This window comes from Mesoplodon densirostris, chromosome 2, assembly GCF_025265405.1.
Source record: "Mesoplodon densirostris isolate mMesDen1 chromosome 2, mMesDen1 primary haplotype, whole genome shotgun sequence".
NCBI classification, from domain to species: domain Eukaryota; kingdom Metazoa; phylum Chordata; class Mammalia; order Artiodactyla; family Ziphiidae; genus Mesoplodon; species Mesoplodon densirostris.
Window position 1 is genome coordinate 26,300,080 of NC_082662.1, and position 23,145 is coordinate 26,323,224.

General features: G+C 42.1%; 1 protein-coding gene across 2 annotated transcripts in view; it reads right to left on the bottom strand.

Moving 5' to 3' along the window:
* Positions 1–724: 724 nt before the first annotated feature.
* Positions 725–23,145, bottom strand: part of PTP4A2 (protein tyrosine phosphatase 4A2) — a 36,204-nt gene continuing 13,783 nt past the window's right edge. Inside the window, exons 5-6 of one of the 2 annotated variants that reach the window (XR_009531105.1) lie at positions 1,454–1,541; positions 725–1,196 (exon numbers count right to left, since the gene is read on the bottom strand). Coding sequence is in view for 1 of the 2 variants with exons in the window: in XM_060089376.1 (XP_059945359.1) it covers positions 1,538–1,541 (4 nt within the window). In the remaining variant the exon portion in view is untranslated. Of the gene's footprint in view, positions 1,542–23,145 lie in introns of both variants that reach the window. The other variant, XM_060089376.1, reaches the window with a different exon arrangement.

Consider the following 23,145-nt stretch of genomic DNA (forward strand, 5'->3'; position numbering starts at 1 on the left):
GAGCAGAAAATAACAATATCTCCTTTGCATTATAAAAGGATGTTGTGTCAACATCATGTGGGTGGTAAGAGAGGAAGCAGAGAGACCAATTAGGAAGCTATTGCTACAGTTTGGGTGAGAGATGACAGTAGTTTAAGCTAAGGTAGTAGAAGTGGAGGAAGTAAGAAGCGGTAAGATTGTAATAGAGTTCACAGGACTTAACAGGAAATCAGGATATGAGATGAAGTAAAAAGAAGATGAGTCTTAGATTAGCTCAATATCTTTGTGCTCTCTGCCCAAATTCTTGGGATTGGTAGGGAAGAGCAGGTGGAAAGAACTAAGAGTTCAGTGGAATGATGATATGTCTTTATTTTGTCTTCATTCTTGAAGGATATTTTTGCTGGGTGTAGAATTCTGAATTGACATTTGTTTTCTTCCAACATGTTAGGCATTGAGGAGAAAACCAACCATAAAGGTGACATTTTCAGACAAACAAAACTGAAACAGTTTGCCACTAGAAGATCAAATACACTAAAGACATTCTAAATGTTTTATTACAGGCAGACAAAAAATGATCCCAAGTAAAAATGAATATTGACTGTAAATAATGGTAAGATTATCTTCAGGTTTAAAAAATAAATATTTCATTTGAAAGGCAAAGATTGACAGAGTAGATAATAAAAATCCAACTATATATTGTCTATAAGAAATATACCTAAAGAATAAATATACAAAAAAGGTTGACAGTGGAAAGTTAGAAAAACCATGTTATACAAATACTAAACAAAAGAAAGCTGACATGGCTAGATTCGTTACAGAATAAAATAGACTTTAAAGCCCAAAACATCTCATAATGGAGAGGGGTGGTCATTTCATAATGATAAAAGTCCAATTTACCAGGAAGATACAACAATTCTAAATTTGTATGAACCTAACAACATGCTTTTTAAAAGGTATAAGCAGGGGGAAGCAGGTTCTGTACGGAGACGAGCAGTTGCCCAACTGGGTAGTGGACAAAGAATCACCTCTTAGTGGCTGCTGCTCCCAGGGATGTGTACCCAACGAAGCCATGGGCCTGGACCCACCAGGGCACCTGCGTTGTTTGGCAAAGAAGCACAAGACTCCAGGTTGGACTGGCAACCTCTAAGCCTCAGCTGGAAAGAAAGCTTTGTGGGCCCAGTGTGCTTCTCTTGGGGCTGAGCTGACAACAGGCAAACCTGCAGGTCAAGAGCACGTGACATCAGATAGTGCTGGGCCTACTCTCTTACAGAGATGACCCAGATCTCAGACCTCCTGGACATTCCCCAGGGAAGACTTGGTATTTAGGTTTCAAAAGAGTTATATGAGGGACCTTCCAGGCCCCTTGCCCACAAATCCCTCCCACTCTGTGGCTGCAGGAAAGGGAATTTAAGGAGCCCTATTTCAGGAGTTGGGACACAGCACAATTTAAAGGAAAGAGGATGGGCTGTAGTACCAGGCAGAGCTCCATTCAAATCCCAGTGTTGTCAGTCACTTGCTGGATGATGTTGACAAACAAGCTTTGTGAATTGCAGTTTCCTCACCTATAAAACAGAGATTATAACTGTATTACTTTATAGGATTCTTGTGAGGATTAAATTAAATAATGCTTGTGAAGAGTTTAGCATAGAACCTGGTACATAGGAAAAATGTTGTACCATTATTATTATATTTGCCACAAGCTTGTTTATAATAACAAGAACAAGAAAAAATGAAAACAACCTAAATGTCAATCGATGGGGAGTTGGTTAAATAAAGATGTTACTTCCATATATACAGGTGGTGTCTGTGAAGCCCTTTAAAATTACAGTGCAGGGCTTCCCTAGTGGTGCAGTGGTTGAGAGTCCACCTGCTGATGCAGGGGACACGGGTTCGTGCCCCGGTCCGGGAAGATCCCACATGCCGCGGGGCGGCTGGGCCCGTGAGCCATGGCCACTGAGCCTGCGCGTCCGGAGCCTGTGCTCCGCAACGGGAGAGGCCACAGTAGTGAGAGGCCCGCGTACCGCAAAAAAAAAAAAAACTTACAGTGCAGATCTATACTTGTTAATGTGGAAAACTGTTCATGTTATTTATTATTTTGTAGGGAAAAAAACAGAATTTTATATCAGTATATATAATATGACCTGATTTTATGTTTAAATGAAGTTTGTATAAAGGTATATAGATGTATGTATAATTATATGTATAAGTGCTTAGAAAAATGTTTGGAATGAGATATATCAAACCGTAACCAGTGGTTATTACTGCAGTGTGAGTACATGGGTACATTTCTTTTCTTTCTGCTTATCTGCATTTTAATTTTTTTAATAATGACCATGTGTGATGTGTGTAATAAAAAGAATAATAAAGGAAAAGATAAAAATTTGTGGTCCAGAACAAGAAAGGACTCCAAATGAGGTCGGCCCAACATAAAGCAGAGTAAAAAAAGGAATGAAGGGTTTTTTTGTTTTGTTTTGTTTTGTTTGCGGTACGCGGGCCTCTCACTGTTGTGGCCCCTCCCGTTGTGGAGCAAGGCTCCGGACGCGCAGGCTCAGCGGCCATGGCTCACGGGCCCAGCCGCTCCGCGGCATGTGGGATCTTCCCGGACCAGGGCACGAACCCGTGTCCCCTGCATAGGCAGGCGGACTCTCAACCACTGCGCCACCAGGGAAGCCCGAAGGGGTTTTTTTTTTAAAGGAAAAGGAAGCTTCATCCAGCTTTTAAAAATTGTGATAAAATACTTATATGTGGAATCTAAAATATGACACAAATGAAACTATCTATGAAACAGAAACAGAATCAGAGACATAGAGAACAGACTGGTGGTTGCCAAGGGGGAGGGGTGTGGGGGAGAGATGGAGTGGGAAGTTGGGGTTAGCAGATGTAAGCTTTTATTTATAGAATGAATAAACAACAAGGTCCTACTGTATAGCACAGGGAACTATATTCAATATCCTGTGATAAACCACAATGGAAAAGAATATTTTAAAAAGAATGTATATATATGTATAACTGAATCACTCTGCTGTACAGCAGAAATTAACACAACATTGTAAATCAACTATACTTCAATTAAAAAAATGTTGATTGAAAAAAAGAGTTCAGGTAGAAAAGACAGTACACAGAATGGGAGAAGGTATTTGCAAATCATATATCTGATAAGGGACTTGTAGTAGAATATATAAGGAACTCTACAACTCAATAATAAAAAGACAAATGATCCAATTTTTAAAAATAAATAAAATTGTGATAAAATATACACAACATAGAGTTTACCGTTTTAACCATTTTTAAGTGTACAGGTAAGTGGCATTAAGTACATTCACACTGTGTGCAGCTATCACCACCACCTTCCATCTCCAGAACTTTCATCTTCCCAAACTCAAACTCTATACCCATTAAATCTCCCCATCCCCACTCCAACCAACCCTTGGCAACCTCCACTTTACTTTCTGTCTCTATGAATTTGACTACTCAAGGCACCTCATATAAGGAGAATCCTATATTATTTGTCCTTTTGTGTCTGGCTTATTTCACTTAGCATAATGTCTTCAAGGTTCATCCATGTTGCGGCATGTGTCAGAATGTCCTTCTTTTTTTGGGCCAAATAATATTCCATTGTATGTCTACACCACATTTTGTTTATCCATCCATCCACTGATGGACATTTGGCTTGTTTTCACCTTTTAGAGATTGTGAATAGTGCTACTGTGGACACCGGTGTTTATCCAGCTTTTTAATGGAAGGCCTCCCTTCGTCAGTCTGTGTCTGGCCTCTCTCCAACTGCCAATCAGGTTGAGATTCACCTAGCATTTCACAGGCAGCTACTGAGTTCCAGGAACTAGGCTAAGTGCTTTCAATCCATTGTTTATGAAAATCCCCCCAAAAAAACCCTGTAATTGAAGTAAGCACAGTTATCCCCATTTTACAGATGAGGCTACTCAAGCTCAAAGAAGTCAAGTAACATGCCCAAGGCCACTGTAACAGAGATGCAGGATGGGCTAGATTATGCTATAGTAACAAATGATCTCAAGATCTCAGAGACAGGTGGTTTTTTCTCTGACAAATAATCATTTCTCACTCATGTTACATGTCATCATAGGTCAGCTTGTCCCTACTCTGTATTACTGTCACTCCAGGCTGAAGGAACAGCCCCTCTCAGGGACATTGCTGGATTCATGGTAGAGAGAAAAGAAAAAGATAGCAGACCACAAGCTAGCTGAAAACATCTGCTTAGAAGTGACATGGCCATTGACACCCACATTTTATTGACCAAATCAAATCTTATGGCCACTCCTGAATTCAGTAGGGCAGAGATGTAGTATAACCCTCCCCCAGGATGGACAGTGAATGGTTTAAACAGAAATGTAATCTACTGCAGCTCCACAGCTGGGGATGCTCCTGGAGCTGAGAGAAAGGACAGTAAATCTGCTGGGGAAGCTGTCAGGTGTTCAGGCTGAGTCTACTTTGCAAAAGTAGAAGCCAAAGTCTGTGAGCGCCCCAGAAGTGTTCTATCTCCAGAGGACTGACCCACATTAACCAAAAGCAAGGGAGACTATAGACAAACAGGAGGTCACGACGTTTGTTTACAGTGAGAATTGGAAAGGCCACAGGGATCGGACATGTGGGTCCTTTGGAAACAGTGTCTTTCCCGGAGTGAGGGCTCCTGAGGATCCTGCTGTAACCAGGAGGCTGCTGGTGACCCTGCATCAGCACTGCAGAGTAATAGGTAGGGCTGGAGGCTTCTGTGATAAAACACAAGACAGGTCCAGCCCCCCTAATTCCCTGAAATACTGCCATCTTTTTACTTTCATGTAGAAAAAGCAAATCAGTGTGTGCCTGGCACTGTGCTAGCAAAAATTCCCCCAGGACCTCCTTGGAGCCCTATAAGTGGAGATTATTCAGCCTGTTTAACAGGGGGAAATGGGAGCGAGATGGACAGGGATATATATACATCAATACACACATTTTATATGGGTACATTATATCATATATTATATGTAATGATCTTGCCTGCCTACATTTTATATATATACATAATATATATATGTTATACATAATATATTATATATGTGTGTGTGTGTGTGTGTGTGTGTGTATAGTAGGCAGACAAGATGAGAGAAAGGTCAAAAATGGGCAGAAAAAAATCCAAAAATGGGCAGAAGACCTAAATAGACATTTTTCTGAAGAAGACATACAGATGGCCAAGAAGCACATGAAAAGCTGCTCAACATCACTAATTATTAGAGAAATGCAAATCAAAACTACAATGAGGTATCACCTCACACCAGTTAGAATGGGCATCATCAGAAAATCTACAAACAACAAATGCTGGAGAGGGGATGGAGAAAAGGGAGCCCTCTTGCACTGTTGGTGGGAATGTAAATTGATACAGCCACTATGGAGAATAGTATGGAGGTTCCTTAAAAAACTAGAAATAGAATTACCATATGATCCAGCAATCCACTACTGGGCATATACCCGGAGAAAACCATAATTCAAAAAGACACATGTACCCCAATGTTCATTGCAGCACTATTGACAATAGCCAGGTCATGGAAGCAACCTAAATGCCCATCGACAGATGAATGGATAAAGAAGATGTGGTACATACATACAATGGAATATTACTCAGTCATAAAAAGGAATGAAATTGGGTCATTTGTTGAGACGTGGATGGATCTAGAGACTCATACAGAGTGAAGTAAATCAGAAAGAGAAAAACAAATATTGTATATTAATGCATGTATGTGGAACCTAGAAAAATGGTACAGATGAACCGGTTTGCAGGGCAGAAATTGAGACACAGATGTAGAGAACAAACGTATGGACACCAAAGTGGGAAAGCCGCGAGGTGGTGGGGGGGTGGTGTGATGAATTGGGAGATTGGGATTGACATGTATACACTGGTGTGTATAAAATTGATGACTAATAAGAACCTGCTGTATAAAAAAAAGGGGGGGTTTTCCTGGTGATGTAATTATGTATATTTAGATTTTTAAAAATTATCTTCTGATCTGTATTGAGCACACATCAGTCTATAATTGGGAAACACTTATTAAAAATTAAAACAATTCTAAAATAAATTAGTGGGCTGAAGAATTGCAACAGTTATGGGAATTCACCCTTCCTGGATTTTCCCCAAACCCCATCACAGCAGTCCTTTTTTGGGTGCCTACTGTATGCCCAGATGGCAGGTGTTGCATCTACAGTGAAAAACAAGATGCAGACACGTCCTCACAGAGCTCCCAAGGTGGGAAAGACAACGAATGTGTGGTTTCCATCAAGCGTTATGGAGGCCGGAGAAGTAAGGGTGGTGAAGAGCTTTTCCCCAAATGCCCAGTGACCAAGAGTTTGGTCCTCCAGACAGAGTGTTTCAGAGCAAGGGTTTTAGACCTGAATTCAAAATTCTAGTTTCATTACCTTAGCTGTGTGAGACCCCCACTCCCACCGCAGGCAATAATGAAACCTCTCGGCTTCAGTTTTGCTCTCTGTAAAATGGGTCATTGTAAGATTAACTGAGATAATGCATGTAAAATCCTGAGCTCAATGCCACAGGGAGCTGCTGATTTTTGTGTGTGTGTGTGTGTGTTGGGTTTTCGTTGCTGCGTGTGGGCTTTCTCTAGTTGCAGCGAGTGGGGGCTACTCTTCGTTGTGGTGCGCGGGCTTCTCATTGTGGTGGCTTCTCTTGTTGCAGAGTATGGGCTCTAGGCACGCAGGCTTCAGTAGTTGTGGCACTTGGGCTCAGTAGTTGTGGCTCGCAGGCTCTAGAGCGCAGGTTCAGTAGTTGTGGTGCACGGTCTTAGTTGCTTCACGGCATGTGGGATCTTCCTGGACCAGGGCTTGAACCCGTGTCCCCTGCATTGGCAGGCAGATTCTTAACCACTGCGCCACCAGGGAAGCCCAAGTCGCTGATATTTAAGACATTTGACCCAGGACTCCCAAATCCAAGTTTGTTGCTCTTCTCAGCCCATTGCACTGCCTCTAACTAGGAGCAAGGCGTACTTCCTCAGTCACAATGGTGCTCCCTGCAGTGTGGTAGGGACTTTATGTCCTTGCAAAATAATGACTGGCAAGAAACTGTTGTCTCTAAGAAGACAGAACTGGGAGACAGGGCTGGGGAGACTGCATAGCCTTCTGAACCATTTGAAAAAATCATTTTCTTGTTCATGAATTCTTCTCAGGCTTAAAAATATGGGAATGAAATTATTTTAATAATTTGAATTAATGAACTCTTTAGTAACTCCTTCAGTGGAAAGCTCTTTTCCCTCCGCAGAGCTTGGTTCTCCTCAAAGCTGAGTCTGAGGACCACCTTTATGGGAACCTGTGCTCCGCCCCCGCCCTCCACTGGCTCCAATGAATCAGAATTTCTGGGGCAGTGGAGGAGGGAGAAGCCTGCTTAACCTCACTTTTAATTAGCTCCCCTGGTAATTCTGCAAGACACCAAAGTTAAAGACCCACTGCTTTATGAACCCTTTGGCATATCAAGTGCTTAGAAATGTTACTTTCCCCTCAGTCTCCTTTCACTGAGATGATATCACAGTCCAGCAGGCCAAGAGAATCCACCTGTAACTTTGACATTATTTACTGTGCAAACTAAAATTATTCACCCTGTCATCCGTTGTCATACCAACACCAGTGGTCAAATGCTGCCTCAACGGGTTAAATCAGCATAATGGTATTCTCTGTAAATATATTGTTAAAAAAATGAGCAGGCTCTTTCCACTGTATTGCAGACAAGCTCTAAGATGTGTAAAGTGAAAAAAATCAAAGTGTACAACGATATGCTTCGCCTGCTAGCACTGTAAAGAAGTGCTACACACACAAGATATACACATATGTACTGGTATATGCAAATTTTAGTGTATGCAAATCTCTGGAAGGATAAACAAGGAACTGGGGTGGGAGGAGTTGTGGTTGCCTCCAGGAAGAGGAAGTGGGGATATGGGTAAGAGAAAGACTTTTCACAGTGCTGTGTACCTACCCTAGCTCTTGAATTTTGAACCATCTGAATGCATTCCTTTTTCAGAAATACACTCAAATGTGAAAGCATGCTGCCCGCGTGACGCTGTCTCTAAGCTGCTCTGAATGCATAAGCCTCATTCTCAGCTCATCCCTATGGCTCCCTGTTCTTCAGACTGTCTTTTCATCTAAGGTTCTCCTTCCACGGAGTCAATCACTGACCTTGTCCATCCGCAGACATATTTTGACCAGACTGTTAAGCCAGACAACTCCACTGGCACTTAATATTCCAGTCCGGAGGCAGCACGCTTGCAAAAGATTTCATGATTTTTGATTCTGGCAAGAGGCAAGAGGTCAGCGTGCTTATGTAAGCCAGCATCGCTTCTCCATCGAGACGTGCTCAGGAAGATAAGGTGCCCCTCAGCCTGCCACTGCACCACAGCTCACATAGGACCAGAGGCAGCTCTGAGACCCTTGAGAGGGAGGGAACTGAGTCCCCATCCTGATGAGGGGCCTTGACCAGTCCTAAATTGATTAGTTTCAGCCAAAAAGTGAAACATATTATTAAGAATAACATAAGGGAGGGAATTCCCTGGCGGTCCATTGGTTAGCACTCTGCGCTTCCACTGCTGGGGGCCCGGGTTCGATCCCTGGTCGGGGAGCTAAGATCCGCAAGATGCGTGGCCAAAAAAATAAAATTTAAAAAATTAAAATGCTGTTAATGGACACTTTACAAACGCGTCCAAGTTTAAAAAAAAAAAAAAAAAGAATAACGTAAGGGTAACAGGATCCAGCCATTCCACTCCTAGGTATTTGCCCAAGAGAAAAAGAAATATAATGTCCATATGAAGACCTGTACACGAATGTTCATAGCAACTTTATTTGTAATAATCCCAAACTGGCAACAACCCATGTGTCCAACAAATTGTGGCATATCAATCCAACGGAATACTACTCAGCAATAAAAAAGAATTAACTACTGATACTTGCAACAACATGGATGAATCTAAAAAAAAATTTGCCGAATGAAAAAAGCCTGACCAAAAAGGAGTGCATGATTTCATTTATAAAAATCTCTAGAAAATGCAGGCTGATCTATAGTGACACAAAGCAGATTAGTGGTTGCTCGGGTTGGGGTAAAGGGGGATGAGCGGGAAGGATTACAAAGAAGCAGGAGGAAACTTTCAGGGGTGATGGAGATGTTCACTATCTTGATTACAGTGATGGTTTCATGGGTGTATACATATGTCAAAACTTATCAAATTATACACTTTAAATATGTGCAGCTTATTGTATATAAAACCTCAACAAAGCTGTTTTTTTTTTTGTTTTTTTTTTTTTTTTTTGCGGTACGCGGGCCTCTCACTGTTGTGGCCTCTCCTGTTGCGGACACAGGCTCCGGACGCGCAGGCTCAGTGGCCATGGCTCACGGGCCCAGTCGCTCCGCGGCATGTGGGATCCTCCCGGACCGGGGCACGAACCCGTGTCCCCTGCATCGGCAGGCAGACTCTCAACCACTGCGCCACCAGGGAAGCCCCAAAGTTGTTTTTTACAAAAAGAATCATGGAGTATCATGTGGAACTCAAGTTCCATAGGTTATGCTTTTTGGGTTGAAGGAAATGTTCTATATCTTGATTGTGGTGGTAATTACACGACTGTATACAGCATTAAAGTTCATCAAATTGCGTACTTAAAATCAGTGATTTTTGCAGCATGTAAATTATGCCTCAATGAAACTGATTTTTACAAACAGGACATACACGTGGGCACATCCACCCACACACACAGAGACGAGGTTAGCAACTGGACCCCAGGGACATCTGATGCCCACCAGCCACTGCTGCAAATATACTCTCTTCAGCTTTCTCTCTCTCTTTTCTCTGGCTCTCCATATGCTTACATCATTCTTCTCTCTCTCCAGTTCTTTGGCCTGAAAGGCAGAACATTCAGCAGCCAGTGCTCTCTGAGCTTTATATTCTAAGGCCCAGGTATCAAAAAAAACCAAAAAGGAACTTCTCTCTGAGTCAAGTTGCAAAATTCATGGAGAAGGATTCTGATTGGTCCGTTCTGAGTTGTGTGTTAGGCCTTTGTTCACTTATTCAAAAATTACTGATCAGGGCTTCCCTGGTGGCGCAGTGGTTGGGAGTCCGCCTGCCGATGCAGGAGACACAGGTTCGTGCCCCGGTCCAGGAAGATCCCACATGCCGCAGAGCGGCTGGGACCGTGAGCCATGGCCGCTGAGCCTGCACGTCCGGAGCCTGTGCTCCGCAACGGGAGAGGCCACAACAATGAGAGGCCTGTGTACCACAAAAAAAAAAAATTACTTGTCAGCACTTACAGACACTGTGCTAGGCCCCAGGATCCCTCAGAGAATGAGACTAATGGAGTCTCTGCCCCAGTGGAGCTTACAATCTAGTGAGGAGGCAGGCAGTAAACGAGCCAACAAATAAACACTCCCACTTCAAATCATGGTAAGTGCTTCAAAGAGCAAAACTGAGAGAAAGGGGATAGAGAGTGACGGGGCATGGGGTTATCTTAGATAAGGTGGCCAAGGATGGTTTCTAAGATGGTGACATTTGAATAGACATGAAGGATAAGGGGTCAGCTCTCCAAAGATCTGGCAGAAGAGAAGTTAGAGGGAACAGCATGTGTAAAGACCCTGGGGCAGGTCTGTGAGGCCAGGTGGCTGGAGCATAGTCAGGAGAATGGAAGGAGATGAGGCCAGACCATGTAGGGCCTTGCAGCGCAGGGAGAGGAAGTTGCATTTTACTCCCAGTGTCTTGGGAAGCCTCTGGGGCAGTTGAAGCAGAGGACTGGCTTGATGTGATTTTTTTTCAAAAGCTCCTTTGGCTGCTATGAGGATAGGTTGTAGCAGGGCACCAGTAGAAGGCACATATTGAAGGCACACCAATAGGACTTGCTAACGGGTTGGGTGTTAGGGAAGGAGAGAGAAGGTTAGGGGAAAAAGATGGTGTATAGGCAAAGAAAAGAATAAAGTGGATAAACGTGGCCGAGGTGGAGTCCTGCTTACTATCAAGACATCTCCCACCGTGATCACATGGCTGAAGGTGTGGATGGGGTGAACAAGCAGTCAAAGTAATACACATCTATTTTAAATTCCCTCTCTAAGCCCCAGTAACCTGGTCTGGAAAAGGAGATGGTTGGAATAGCTTCAGTGGTTCTCAGTGAGGAAATATCTATTACAGAATGATGACATTTAGAGGAAGGGGCCAGGGGTTCTAGACATCTGGAAAATGTAGGATATCCCACATAATACAGAATGGTCCCGTGATCCACTTTCAAATGCCCCACTGCACATTTATAAAGATGAAAAACCTATAAAAATATCTGAGCCTAGAATCTATATCCATTTGACATACAAGCATGGTTTTTAAAAATACTTCCCAGGAGTGCAACTCAAATGAAAATCAAGGGATTTGATCTGTATAGAGAATTGCTTTTGGAAGAGCTTGTCACCAATAGCAATACTCATAGTTTTTGAAGTGCAACACATAGCCATCAGCCTACATTTATAGCCGTGGCCTCCAGGGTGATTCTATGTGTAGATGCAAACATCTATTGCAGTCACTTCTAGGGTAATCACGCTTAAGTATTTACAAATTTAAAATACATTTTATTGTACATTACTTTCTTTTATTTCTTTTTTTTTATGGGTAGGAAATTGTAATCCTAAGAATATATATAGGGCTTCCTTGGTGGCACAGTAGTTAAGAATCTGCCTGCCAATGCAGGGGACACAGGTTCGAGCTCTGGCCCAAGAAGATCCCAAATGCCACAGAGCAACTAAGCCCGTGCACCACAACTACTGAGCCTGTGCTGTAGAGCCTGCGAGCCGCAACTACTGAGCCCGCGTGCTACAACTACTGAGCCCACGTTCCCCAACTACTGAAGCCCGTGCACCTAGAGCTCATGCTCCACAACAAGAGAAGCCACTGCAATAAGAAGCCCATGCACCACAACGAAGAGCAACCCCCTCGGGCTTCCCTGGTGGCACAGTGGTTGAGAATCTGCCTGCTAATGCAGGGGACACGGGTTTGAGCCCTGGTCTAGGAAGATCCTACATGCCGCGGAGCAACTAGGCCGTGAGCCACAACTACTGAGCCTGCACGTCTGGAGCCTGTGCTCCACAACAAGAGAGGCCGCGATAGTGAGAGGCCCGCGCACCACGATGAAGAGTGGCCCCCGCTTGCCACAACTAGAGAAAGCCCTCGCACAGAAACGAAGACTCAACACAGCAAAAATAAATAAATAAATAAAAAGAGCAGCCCCTGCTCACCACAACTAGAGAAAGCCCGCGTGCAGCAACAAAGACCCAACGCAGCCAAAAATAAACAAATAAATAAATTTTAATATACATATATATACATATATATCTACACTAATTTAGTCCTCAAACAATCTTATGAGGTAGACACTGTCATTGGCCCCATTTTATAGATGAAAAAACTGAAGCACAAGATAGTACCCCAGTTCACACAGCTAATAAGCAGCAGAGCAGGAATTTGAAGCCAGAATGTTTACTCCAAAAATCATATTGTCTGAAGCACTACATTATATAAACTTTAGGTAGGTTATCTACAAATTTTATTTCAGGATAGTAAGGTTGTTATTAATATTGGTCTGATGAGGATGAGATTCAATGATCTAGATGCTCTAGGTCTCTCCCAGCTCTAAAATTCATTTATTTGGCTATGTTCCTAAACAACTCTTCCTACTCAATTTAGCCTTATAGTTTGAAGCACGAGGAACTTCCCTGAAGAGGAACAGTGCTATGTCAAATTAATGAAATTTTTTGCTTTTTAACACAATACCAAAGTCTAGTGAGGACACAGTACAGACTCTCGCAAACATTGCTGGTGAGAGGGCAATGAGTGACTGCTTCTCAACAGAAATTCAGCAAAATACCATATCCTTTGACTCTGATGTCATTCAGAAAATCTTTCCTAGGGAAATATACTTTTATGGTGGTAAAATACACATAATATAAAATTTACCATTTTAACCATTTTTAAGTATGCAATTCGGTAGCATTTAGTACATTCACAATGTTGTTGTGCAAACATCACCACTAACTAGCTCCAAGATATTTCATCACTCCAAAAGGAAACCTCATATCCATTCAAGTCACCCCTCATTCCCCTCTGCCCCAACCTCTGACAACCACTAATCTGCTTTCTCTATCTATGAATTTATCTATTCTGAATATTTAATATAAATGGAATCATATGATATGTGACCTTCTGTATCTGGCTTCGTTCACTCAAAATATTGTTTTCAAGGTTCATCCATATTGTAACATGTATCAGTACAGTATTCCTTCTTTGTTTTAATTTTTTTAGGTAAAATTCACATAACATGAAATTGAACTTTTCTTATTTTATTTATTTATTTATTTTTGCCTTGTTGGGTCTTCATTGTTGCACGCGGGCTTTCTCTAGTTGTGTCAAGCAGGGGTTACTCTTTGTTGTGGTGTGCGGGCTTCTCATTGCAGCAGCTTCTCTTGTTGCGGGCTCAGTAGTTGTGGTTCGCTGGCTCTAGAGTGCAGGCTCAGTAGTTGTGGTGCATGGGCTTCATTGCTCTGCGGCATGTGGGATCTTCCTGGACCAGGGCTCGAACCTGTGTCCCCTGCATTGGTAGGCGGATTCTTAACCACTGTGCCACCAAGGAAGTCCCGAAATTAAACATTTTAAAGTGTACAATTCAGTGACATTTAGTACAGTCACAATGTTGTGCAATTACCACCCTATCTGGTTCCAAAACATTTTCATCATCCCAAAATTAAACCCATACTCATTAGACCATTAATTCCCATTCTCCCCTCCACCCCTGACACCATCAATCTACTTTCTGTCTCTATGGATTTATCTATTCTGGATATTTCATATAAATAGAATCATATACTATATAACTTTTTGTATCTGGCTTCTTTTTACTGAACATGATGTTTTTTGAGGTTCACCCACATTGTAGTATGTATCAGTACTTCATACCTTTTTATGGTTGAGTAATATTTCACTGTACGGCTATACCACATTTTGTTTATCCATTCACCCATTAATGGACATTTGGATCATTTCCATCTTTTGGTTATTGTGAATAGTGCTGCTATGGACATTTGTGTACAAATTTTTGTTTGAACACATATTTTCAATTCTTTCAGGTATATATATATCTAAGATTGGAATTGCTGGGTCATATGGTAATTCTTAAGAATGTTTTTTTTTTTTTGGTCGCGCTGCATGGCAGGCAGTATCTAGTTCCCAACCAGGAATCGAACCTGTGCCCCCTGCAGTGGAAGCACAGAGCCTTAACCACTGGGCAACCAGGCAAGTCCCAAAGGGTTATATGTTAATTCTAAGTTTAACTTTTGAGGTGTCACCAAACCAAACCATTTCCAAACCATTTTCTACAGTGGCTGCACCATTTTACATTCTTACCAGCAATCTTCCAATTTCTCCATCTTCACATTCTCTTAACGCTATTTTTTTGTTGTTATGGCCATCCTAGTGGGTTTGAAGTCATATCTCATTGTGTGTGTTTTGATTTACATTTTCCTAATGACTAATTACATTGAGCATCTTTTCTTGTGTTTATTGGCCATTTGTATATCTTCTTTGGAAAAATGTCTATTCAGATCTTTTGTCCTTTTATAAAATTGGGTTGTTTGTCTTTTTTGCTGTTGAGTTGTGCCTGAGGAAATAATTTTAAATTGGAAAAACTATTTAAACATAAAGATATTTATCACAGTATTATTTACAATAGTGAAAAAATTGAAAATGACACAAATGTCTAACAATAGGGGAAACAAAAACAGTCCCAGCCCTCAAGGGCATTCTGTCTTGTCAACAAAGCACAAGAAAAACAATAAATTCAGTAAGATCCATGTTTAGGGTGTGTACAGGGTACCAAAGATGCTCAGAAGAGGGGTTGGGAGCATGTCAGGGGCATCTTCCCCAAGCAAGTGAAGAAACGTGAGGGTAAGTTTATGCAAAGCAGAAGAATGGCATGCATCCAGAGTTGCAAAAGAAAATGATACAATTGGGGAACTACAGAGTTTTTTGGTCTGTGCTGTGAGGTTCAGTGTAGGGAAGCAGGAAGGAGCTGGAGCAAGAAAGTTCTTCTGTGCTAAACCTTTACCTGAAAGCTCAGAGAGCTTCAGAAGGAGGCAACATGATGAACTTTATGTTTTGGAAAGATAACTCTGACAGTCACATGAAGAATTGTTGATGGTGGGGCCAGACTAGGGTCTAGTTAGGAAGAGTTACAAGACAGAATGAACTAAAACAGTGGCTGTAGGGAGAGGAGTTAAGAAGGTCAGGGATAAGATATGATCCCTATGTCATAGTTCCTGCCTGTTATGAATTAGATTGTGCCCCCCCCGCAAAATAGATATGCTGAAATCCTAACCCCCCCAATACTTCAGAATGTGACCTTCTTTGGAAATAGGGTCGATGCAGATGTAATTAGTTAAGATGAATGAGGTCATACTGTAGTAGGATGAACCCCTAATCAATATGACTGGTATTCTTATAAGAAGACAGTCATGTAAAGATAGAGGCACACAGGGAGAACTCCATGTGATGATGAAGGCAGAGATTGGAGTGATGCAGGTGCAAGTCGGGGAGTGTCAGAGGTTGCCAGAAAGCCACCCGAAGCTAGGAAAAGGCAAAGAAAGATTCTCCTACAGGTTTCAGAGGGACCGTGGCCCTGCTGACACCCTGACTTTGGTCTTATAACCTCCAGAACTCTGAGACAATAAATATCTCTTGTTTAAGCCACCTGGTCTGTGGTGCTTTGTTACAACAGTCCTGGGAAACTAATACACGCCCACTTATTTAGGATGATGTCCTGGCATAATTATGTAGCTCAGTAAATACAATAGCTAACATTTCCTGAGCAGTTACTCTGTGTCAGGCTGTGTTTTAAGTCCTTTCCTCAGAGCAACCCATTTCAACCTCTCAACTCCCTGTGAGGAAGATTCTATTATTATTTCCACTTTATATTTAAGAAAACTGAAACACAGCATAGTCAAGTCAATTTCCAAAGGTTACAAAGCTAGGTAAATGGCAGAGCCAGTATTTCATGTTTGGCAGGCTGACTCCAAGCTCTAGTGTTCTTACACAATATACTATGCAGCCGTTCTAATAAATATTTGCTGAAAGTTTCGATGGATGGATGAATGAATGAATGATTGAGTAAATCTGGATTTGTTACCAGGGTGATGAAGAAGAGAGAGGAATCAAGCCTGATGCCAATGTGTCTTGCTTGGATGACTTAAATAAGGGATCTCCATTTATTGAGGCAGGAAAAAGAGGGGCAAAGTCAGATTTGGGGGATGGAGGTTGAAAGCTGGAGAAACAATGAATACATTTTTTGAAATGCTTAGTTTGAACCACCGTGAGACAAGCAAGTGAGATGTCCTGTAGACTGTTGGACAAATGGATCTGGAGCTCCAGAGAGAAATGTGGGTTGTAATTATAGATTTAGGAGCCATCAGTGCACTTAATGTCAGGGGTTTGGATGAGATCACCAAAGCAAAATATGTAGGAAGAGAAAAGCAGACCACCTAAGACAGAGCTTTGGGGAAAACTGGAATTCAGGGGGCCAGTGGGGGTAAAGGAGCCTTTACTTACTAGCATAGGGTCTGTCATGTAAAGGACAAAAGTCAGGTTATAGTGGGTTGAGGAGTGAATAGAAAATGAATCAAAGGGTAAGCATACATGCTGCAAGTGAAAAAATGAGAAAGATGGATGATGGGCTGGGGCAGAGAGTAGGTGCAGAGGCAACTATACACAGTGCTGTGCCGGGGCTGCTCATACCAAGTGATTGTTAAATTTCAGGAATTTTGTAAGCTGGTTGCTAAATACAGCCATTATTAAAAATTAAGTTGTGGGGACCTCCCTGGTGGTCCAGTGGTTAAGACTTCGCCTTCCAATGCAGGAGTGTAGGTTTGATCCCTGGTCAGGGAGCTAATTCCACATGCCTCATGGCCAAACAACCAAAACATAAAACAGAAGCAATACTCTAACAAATTCAAGACTTAAAAAAAAAAAACAACTAACTTAAAAAAAAATTAAGTTGTAAACAACAAGGTCCTACTGTATAGTACAAGGAACTATATTCTATATCCTGTGATAAACGGTAATGGAAGAGAATATGAAAAAGTATATATGTACAACTGAATCACTTTGCTGTACAGTAGAAATTAGCACAACATTGTAAATCAACTATCCTCAATAAAATTTTTAAAAATTAAGTTGTACAAACATAATTATATTTAAAAACAAAGGTCATTAATTTTTATAACTCATCACTTTCTAATTATTTTACTACAGTTTACTATTATCTATGGTATCTGTTTGATGGAAATTTTATAATGGTGTGCCACTGCACGTCTCTTCCCAAATCTATGTTCAGTGATGTCTACTGGTAGCTTGAAATTGTTCATGGCAGTACTTATACCATGGAAATTGGAAAACGCTACAGATCAGGGCTTGTTTCATTGTTTTGATGATTGTGTACATTTAAGAAATTAATGGAGGGCTTCCCTGGTGGCACAGTGGTTAAGAATCCACCTGCCAATGCAGGGGACACGGGTTCGAGCCCTGGTCCGGGAAGATCCCACATGCCGCGGAGCAACTAAGCCCGTGCACCACAACTACTGAACCTGCGCTCTAGAGCCTGTGAGCTGCAACTACTGAGCCCACGTGCCACAACTGCTGAAGCCCGCGCGCCTAGAGCCCGTGCTCTGCGACAGGAGAAGCCACCACAATGAGAAACCCGCACACCGCAAGGAAGAGCGGCCCCCTCTCGTGGCAACTAGACAAAGCCCGTGCACAGCAATGAAGACCCAATGCAGCCAAAAATAAAAATAAATAAGTAAATAAATTTTTAAAAAAGGAAATTAATGGAGAAAATGTTAGGAATGCATATTAAACTTAAAAGTGCATCCTGTCTGTAGCCATTACATTGTAAGCAGCACCAAAAAAATTGAAGAAATAGTCCTCCAGCATTCAGAAACTATTTTCCAGTTCCACAAAGAAGTCACATCATTGATGAATGAGTGAAGTTCTAACATAAGTCTTCACTGTTTTACTTTTGTGTCTTTAACAAAAAAAGGGAAAATATCGACCATCATTTATGGTGGGTCTGTCAATTGCAACCATAGGTTGGCTAGGATATAACAGTTTGGCAAAAATCAACAAAAGCATTCTGTGAGAATTAATTGGCTATATGGAATTTACAATAAAGAGTAATGCATATTTTATTACTTTAAAATTGTCGGGCTTCCCTGGTGGTGCAGTGGTTGAGAATCTGCCTGCCAATGCAGGGGACACGGGTTCGAGCCCTGGTCTGGGAAGATCCCACATGCCGCAGAGCAACTAGCCCCGTGAGCCACAATTACTGAGCCTGCGCATCTGGAGCCTGTGCTCCGCAACAAGAGAGGCCGCGATAGTGAGAGGCCCACACACCGCGATGAGGAGTGGCCCCCACTTGCCTCAACTAGAGAAAGCCCTCGCACAGAAACGAAGACCCAACACAGCCAAAAATTAATTAATTAATTAATTAAAAATTGTATGTTACACATCCTTTATACAGTCAAATGTATAGTAAACATATATGTGTATATGTATATACGTACATGTGTAGATATACACACATACACATGTACACACAATTGATTTCCCCCCAGACATTGTTCAACCTCCTGACTACATCAGAGGAAACAGTCTCACTCCTATGGGAATGGACCATTGGATTTAAGGTAGTAAAGGCCTTTGATGCGGAGCGGCTGGAGGAGGCACTGAATCTGCCAAGGACGAGAGAATGACAAGGGTGGGCCTTCAAGGCCCAAGGAACTCCATGCATTGAGTGACGGGGAGGGCAGCAGAGGAGAGCAACAATGAGGGGTAGTGGTTGTAACAGCTTGAACATAACTGTCTCAAGCTGGTATTACCCAAGGGTAGAAGAACAATGGTCTGGACGTGGCCACAGAGAGCCGACCCCCATCTCCCACTGGCCTTTGTAGTACATGGGTCATGGGAGAATGAGTAGCTTCTGTTTTTTGAGGTTGCAGAGAAAACAGTGCCCTCAGGGGACAACTTGGCTTCAGTTAATAGTAACAGCTTCCACTTACTGAATGCAAGGGGAGTATAGCACAGTGATATAATCAGGGTTTCTGAGTTAGACATTTCAGGTTAGAATTCTAGCTCTGCCACTTACTAAATGTGTGATACTGGGCAAGGTACTTACCCTTTCTGAGCTTCCATGTCCTAATCTGTAAAATGAAGGTAGTATTATCTACCACTCAATAGATAATACACTTAAAACACTAAGCACAGTGCCTGGCACATGGCAAACGTTCAATAAATTGTAAATACTATTTTGGCTTTGTAAGTGGAAAAGGAAGATACATAATTATTTAAATACAATTATACATGTGGGTAAGGAGGGGGAAAGACATACGATATAATAATGGTTGTCCCTGGATGTCAGGACAATGAGGGTTTTTTTTCTTCACATTCTCTGTATTTCCCAAAACGCTACAACAAGACAATTTTGACTTTCATTTTTTTAAAAAAAAAATTTTAAAGCAAGGGGTGTGCATAGGAAGAAAAATCATTAAAAAAAAAAAAAGACCAGTGTTATCGCATGGCATGAGAAAATAAAAGTCTTCTGCAGGATACGCAGGCCTAGCATCTGGGCAAATTATTGCAAAGGGCAGAAAAAAACACTTGCAGGGTTTAGTATTTCCAAGTCATCCTTTTTCACCACTAAAAAAAATTGATAAGTTCAAAGGCTGTCTCCTCTTCTCTATTTTCTGTCTCATCCTGTGATTTTTAGATTTCAAGAGGATTTGCAGTAATGAATAAAGGTGCTATAAATTAATCTAAACATGATTCAAATCTCTAATTTATGTATTCATTAAAATTTTACCTGTTATCAATCTTTTTTTTTTTTTTTTTTTTTTTTTTTGTGCTGTACGCGGGCCTCTCACTGTTGTGGCCTCTCCCGTTGCGAAGCACAGGCTCCGGACGCGCAGGCTCAGCGGCCATGGCTCACGGGCCCAGCCGCTCCGCGGCATGTGGGATCCTCCCAGACCGGGGCACGAACCCGTGTCCCCTGCATCGGCAGGCGGACTCTCAACCACTGCGCCACCAGGGAAGCCCCTGTTATCAACCTTAGGGTTCCAGGTGTTAATGGCAACTCTAAGTGAAAGTCAAATATAATCATTTGCATAAAAGCATTAGAAGATGATTGGTATTTTCATGCAGCTGTGATCTGTTCTGCACTTCTAGAGCTGAAAAAAAATGTTTCACGAAAAACATTTACCTATGCTAATCCTCATGAAATTGCAGAACATCCTCCAGTTTTCCATGTACTCAGTTACGTTTATAGCATTTTCATTACTGGAGTCACATTTCATATTTCTGGATTTTAAAAGGCATTACAATTGTGCACGCTTGAAAATTAGGCTGATTTCCACACCATTCCTTGAATATTTCTGTTCTGTTCTGACAGGAAGATAGAGATTAACTCTACTTGTGTTAACAAATTCCTGTTTGTGTGTCTTAGCATGATTTGGGGAATATATTCCAATTTCAAGGGGCCTAAACTTGAGGTGTCCTAAAAAATAAGTCACAGGGCTTAAGCAGAAAAGAGTTTTCAGAAAAGTGATTTATCTATGCTGAATAAAAGCTGTAGCACTGCCAGCTCAGATCCAGTTACAATTGCTAAAGCATGTCCAGGCTGGTTATCTAATGGCTCTGCAAGAATTTAGGCCACGCATTAATGCACTGAAGATAAAATCAATTTGAAAATTTCTTAAATCAAATACCAATCCTGGAGTAATACTCTCTGTGCAGGAGAATCAGCCAACAGTAATAGGAAGCCAATTATAAACTATAAACCACTCTGCTCAAATGTCCTGGTTTGTTAGTGGTGGGGCCCATTACACACAGTTTGCACAAGTTGAAGCCACTGGCTAGACAGAACTGCTGTACACAGACACATGTGCTCCTCTCTCCCCCGCCCCCAACATTTAACATAAAGACGCAGCTCAATTAATAGGGACTCACTGAGTACAAAAACCCACAGCAACATGCTGAACATAAACATCTCGCCATTCTACTACAGCAGTACAGTCAAGCAGTGAGCAAAGAGCAGAAGCCTATGAAGATTAAATGAGATAATGCAAGTGAAATTCTAAGTCCAGTCATACTCAGCAGAAATTGGCTAGTAATATCTCCTTGTTCCTCCATCTTCCTGACTGCCCCAACCCCAAATTAGCGAAGGAGACAGAGGCCCCAACACTAAAAACACCTCTCCTGGCCTACTGCAAGCCATCATCAACCTACTACACATAAATGGTCTCTCAGCTTCTACTCTGTTCAATACATTCTCATTCATTCAACTGTCATTTATTGCATGCATAGTATAAATCAGTCACTGAGTTTATGTAAAAGGTATGGCCTCTAATTTAAGGATTTCTTGAATAAGCTTTTTAAGCATAGATCTGACCGTGCAATTCTTTGTTTACCAACCTCCAGAGGCTCCCCATTGCCCAGAATAGATTCCCAACTCAAGACTGATTCAGAATGACCTTAGTGATGCCTGGACATGGACACTTTGAATAAACCACATAGTTGAGTCTGATGTTTCCTCGATTGAAAACAGTAAATAAACTTAAATTTCTTGTTATGATATGCAATACCCTCTACAATATGACTCCAATGTTCCCAGCCTCCCAAAATCCACACAATTTGGCCTCTGCCTGAATTTCACCTTCATGGGACTTCCCTGGCGGTCCAGTGGTTAAAACTCCACGCTTCCACTGCAGGGGGAGAGGGTTCGCTCCCTGGTGGGAGAACTAAGATCCCACATGCTGCGGGGCGCAGCCAAAATATAGATTTCACCTACACTGCTTGGAAAGTGCTTCCACTGCCTTCACATAGCATTTGCACATAGTAGCCTCCTTCACCTTCCTCAGAGATCTTCCCTGACCATCCCACCTAACTCCACACATAACCCGTCACTAGCCCCTTACCTATTTTACTTTCTTCCTAGCTTCACAGTACGAACCACTATCTGAAAGTTTATTACTTATGTGTACCTATTTATTCTCTATCTTCTCCACTAGAATTTAAACCCTGTAAGGGCAACATCTGTCTTATTTGCCACCATATCCTAAGTGCTTAGAATAGTGTGTAGGATGTGGCAGGTGCTCAAATACCAAGTAAATCATCACTCTTCCTATAGGTGCTATAATCACAGCACTTAACATGATATTTGTATAATCCCTTCTAGTTAAGGCCCTACTGGTTATTAAGAAACTGATTCAGGGGCTTCCCTGGTGGCGCAGTGGTTAAGAATCCACCTGCCAACACAGGGGACACAGGTTCGAGCCCTGGTCCGGGAAGATCCCACATGCCACAGAGCAACCAAGACCATGTGCCACAACTAATGAGCCCGTGTGCCACAACTACTGAAGCCCACGTGCCTAGAGCCCATGCTCCGCAACGAGAAGCCATCGCAATGAGAAGCCCGCGCACCACAACGAAGAGTAGCCCCCGTTCGCCTCAACTAGAGAACGCCAGCGAGCAGCAGAGACCCAACTCAGCCAAAAATAAATTTAAAAAAAAAGTGACTTCAAAGTACTTCCAACAAAGATGCGATGGTAGAAGCCTGTGGAATTTCCTTGTTTCTATTTTCTAAGGTGTTTTTTTTTTTAAAGTCTTAAGTGCAGAGTGAGGATGAGAAAGATGTTAAAATGTAAGCGTTTTCAAGGGGACCAAAAGAGTAAATGGGATAGAGAAACACAATAGGACTGTCAGATGGTACTAAGGTCTACTTGAGATCATAACTTTAAACACAGAAACTGTGCTTCCCTGGTGGCACAGTGGTTGAGAGTCCGCCTGCTGATGCAGGGGACATGGGTTCGTGCCCCGGTCCGGGAATATCCCACATGCCGCGGAGCAACTAGGCCCGTGAGCCATGGCCGCTGAGCCTGCGCGTCCGGAGCCGCAACGGGAGAGGCAACAGTGAGGGGCCCGCGTACCGCCAAAAAAAAAAAAAAAAAAAACATAAACTGTTCCAGCAAGTTCAGTTGCATAAGTGCAGAGAAGGCGGCATACTGAACTTAACCAAAACTGGAGTTCAGCCAGACAAGTATAATGAAGCAAGAGT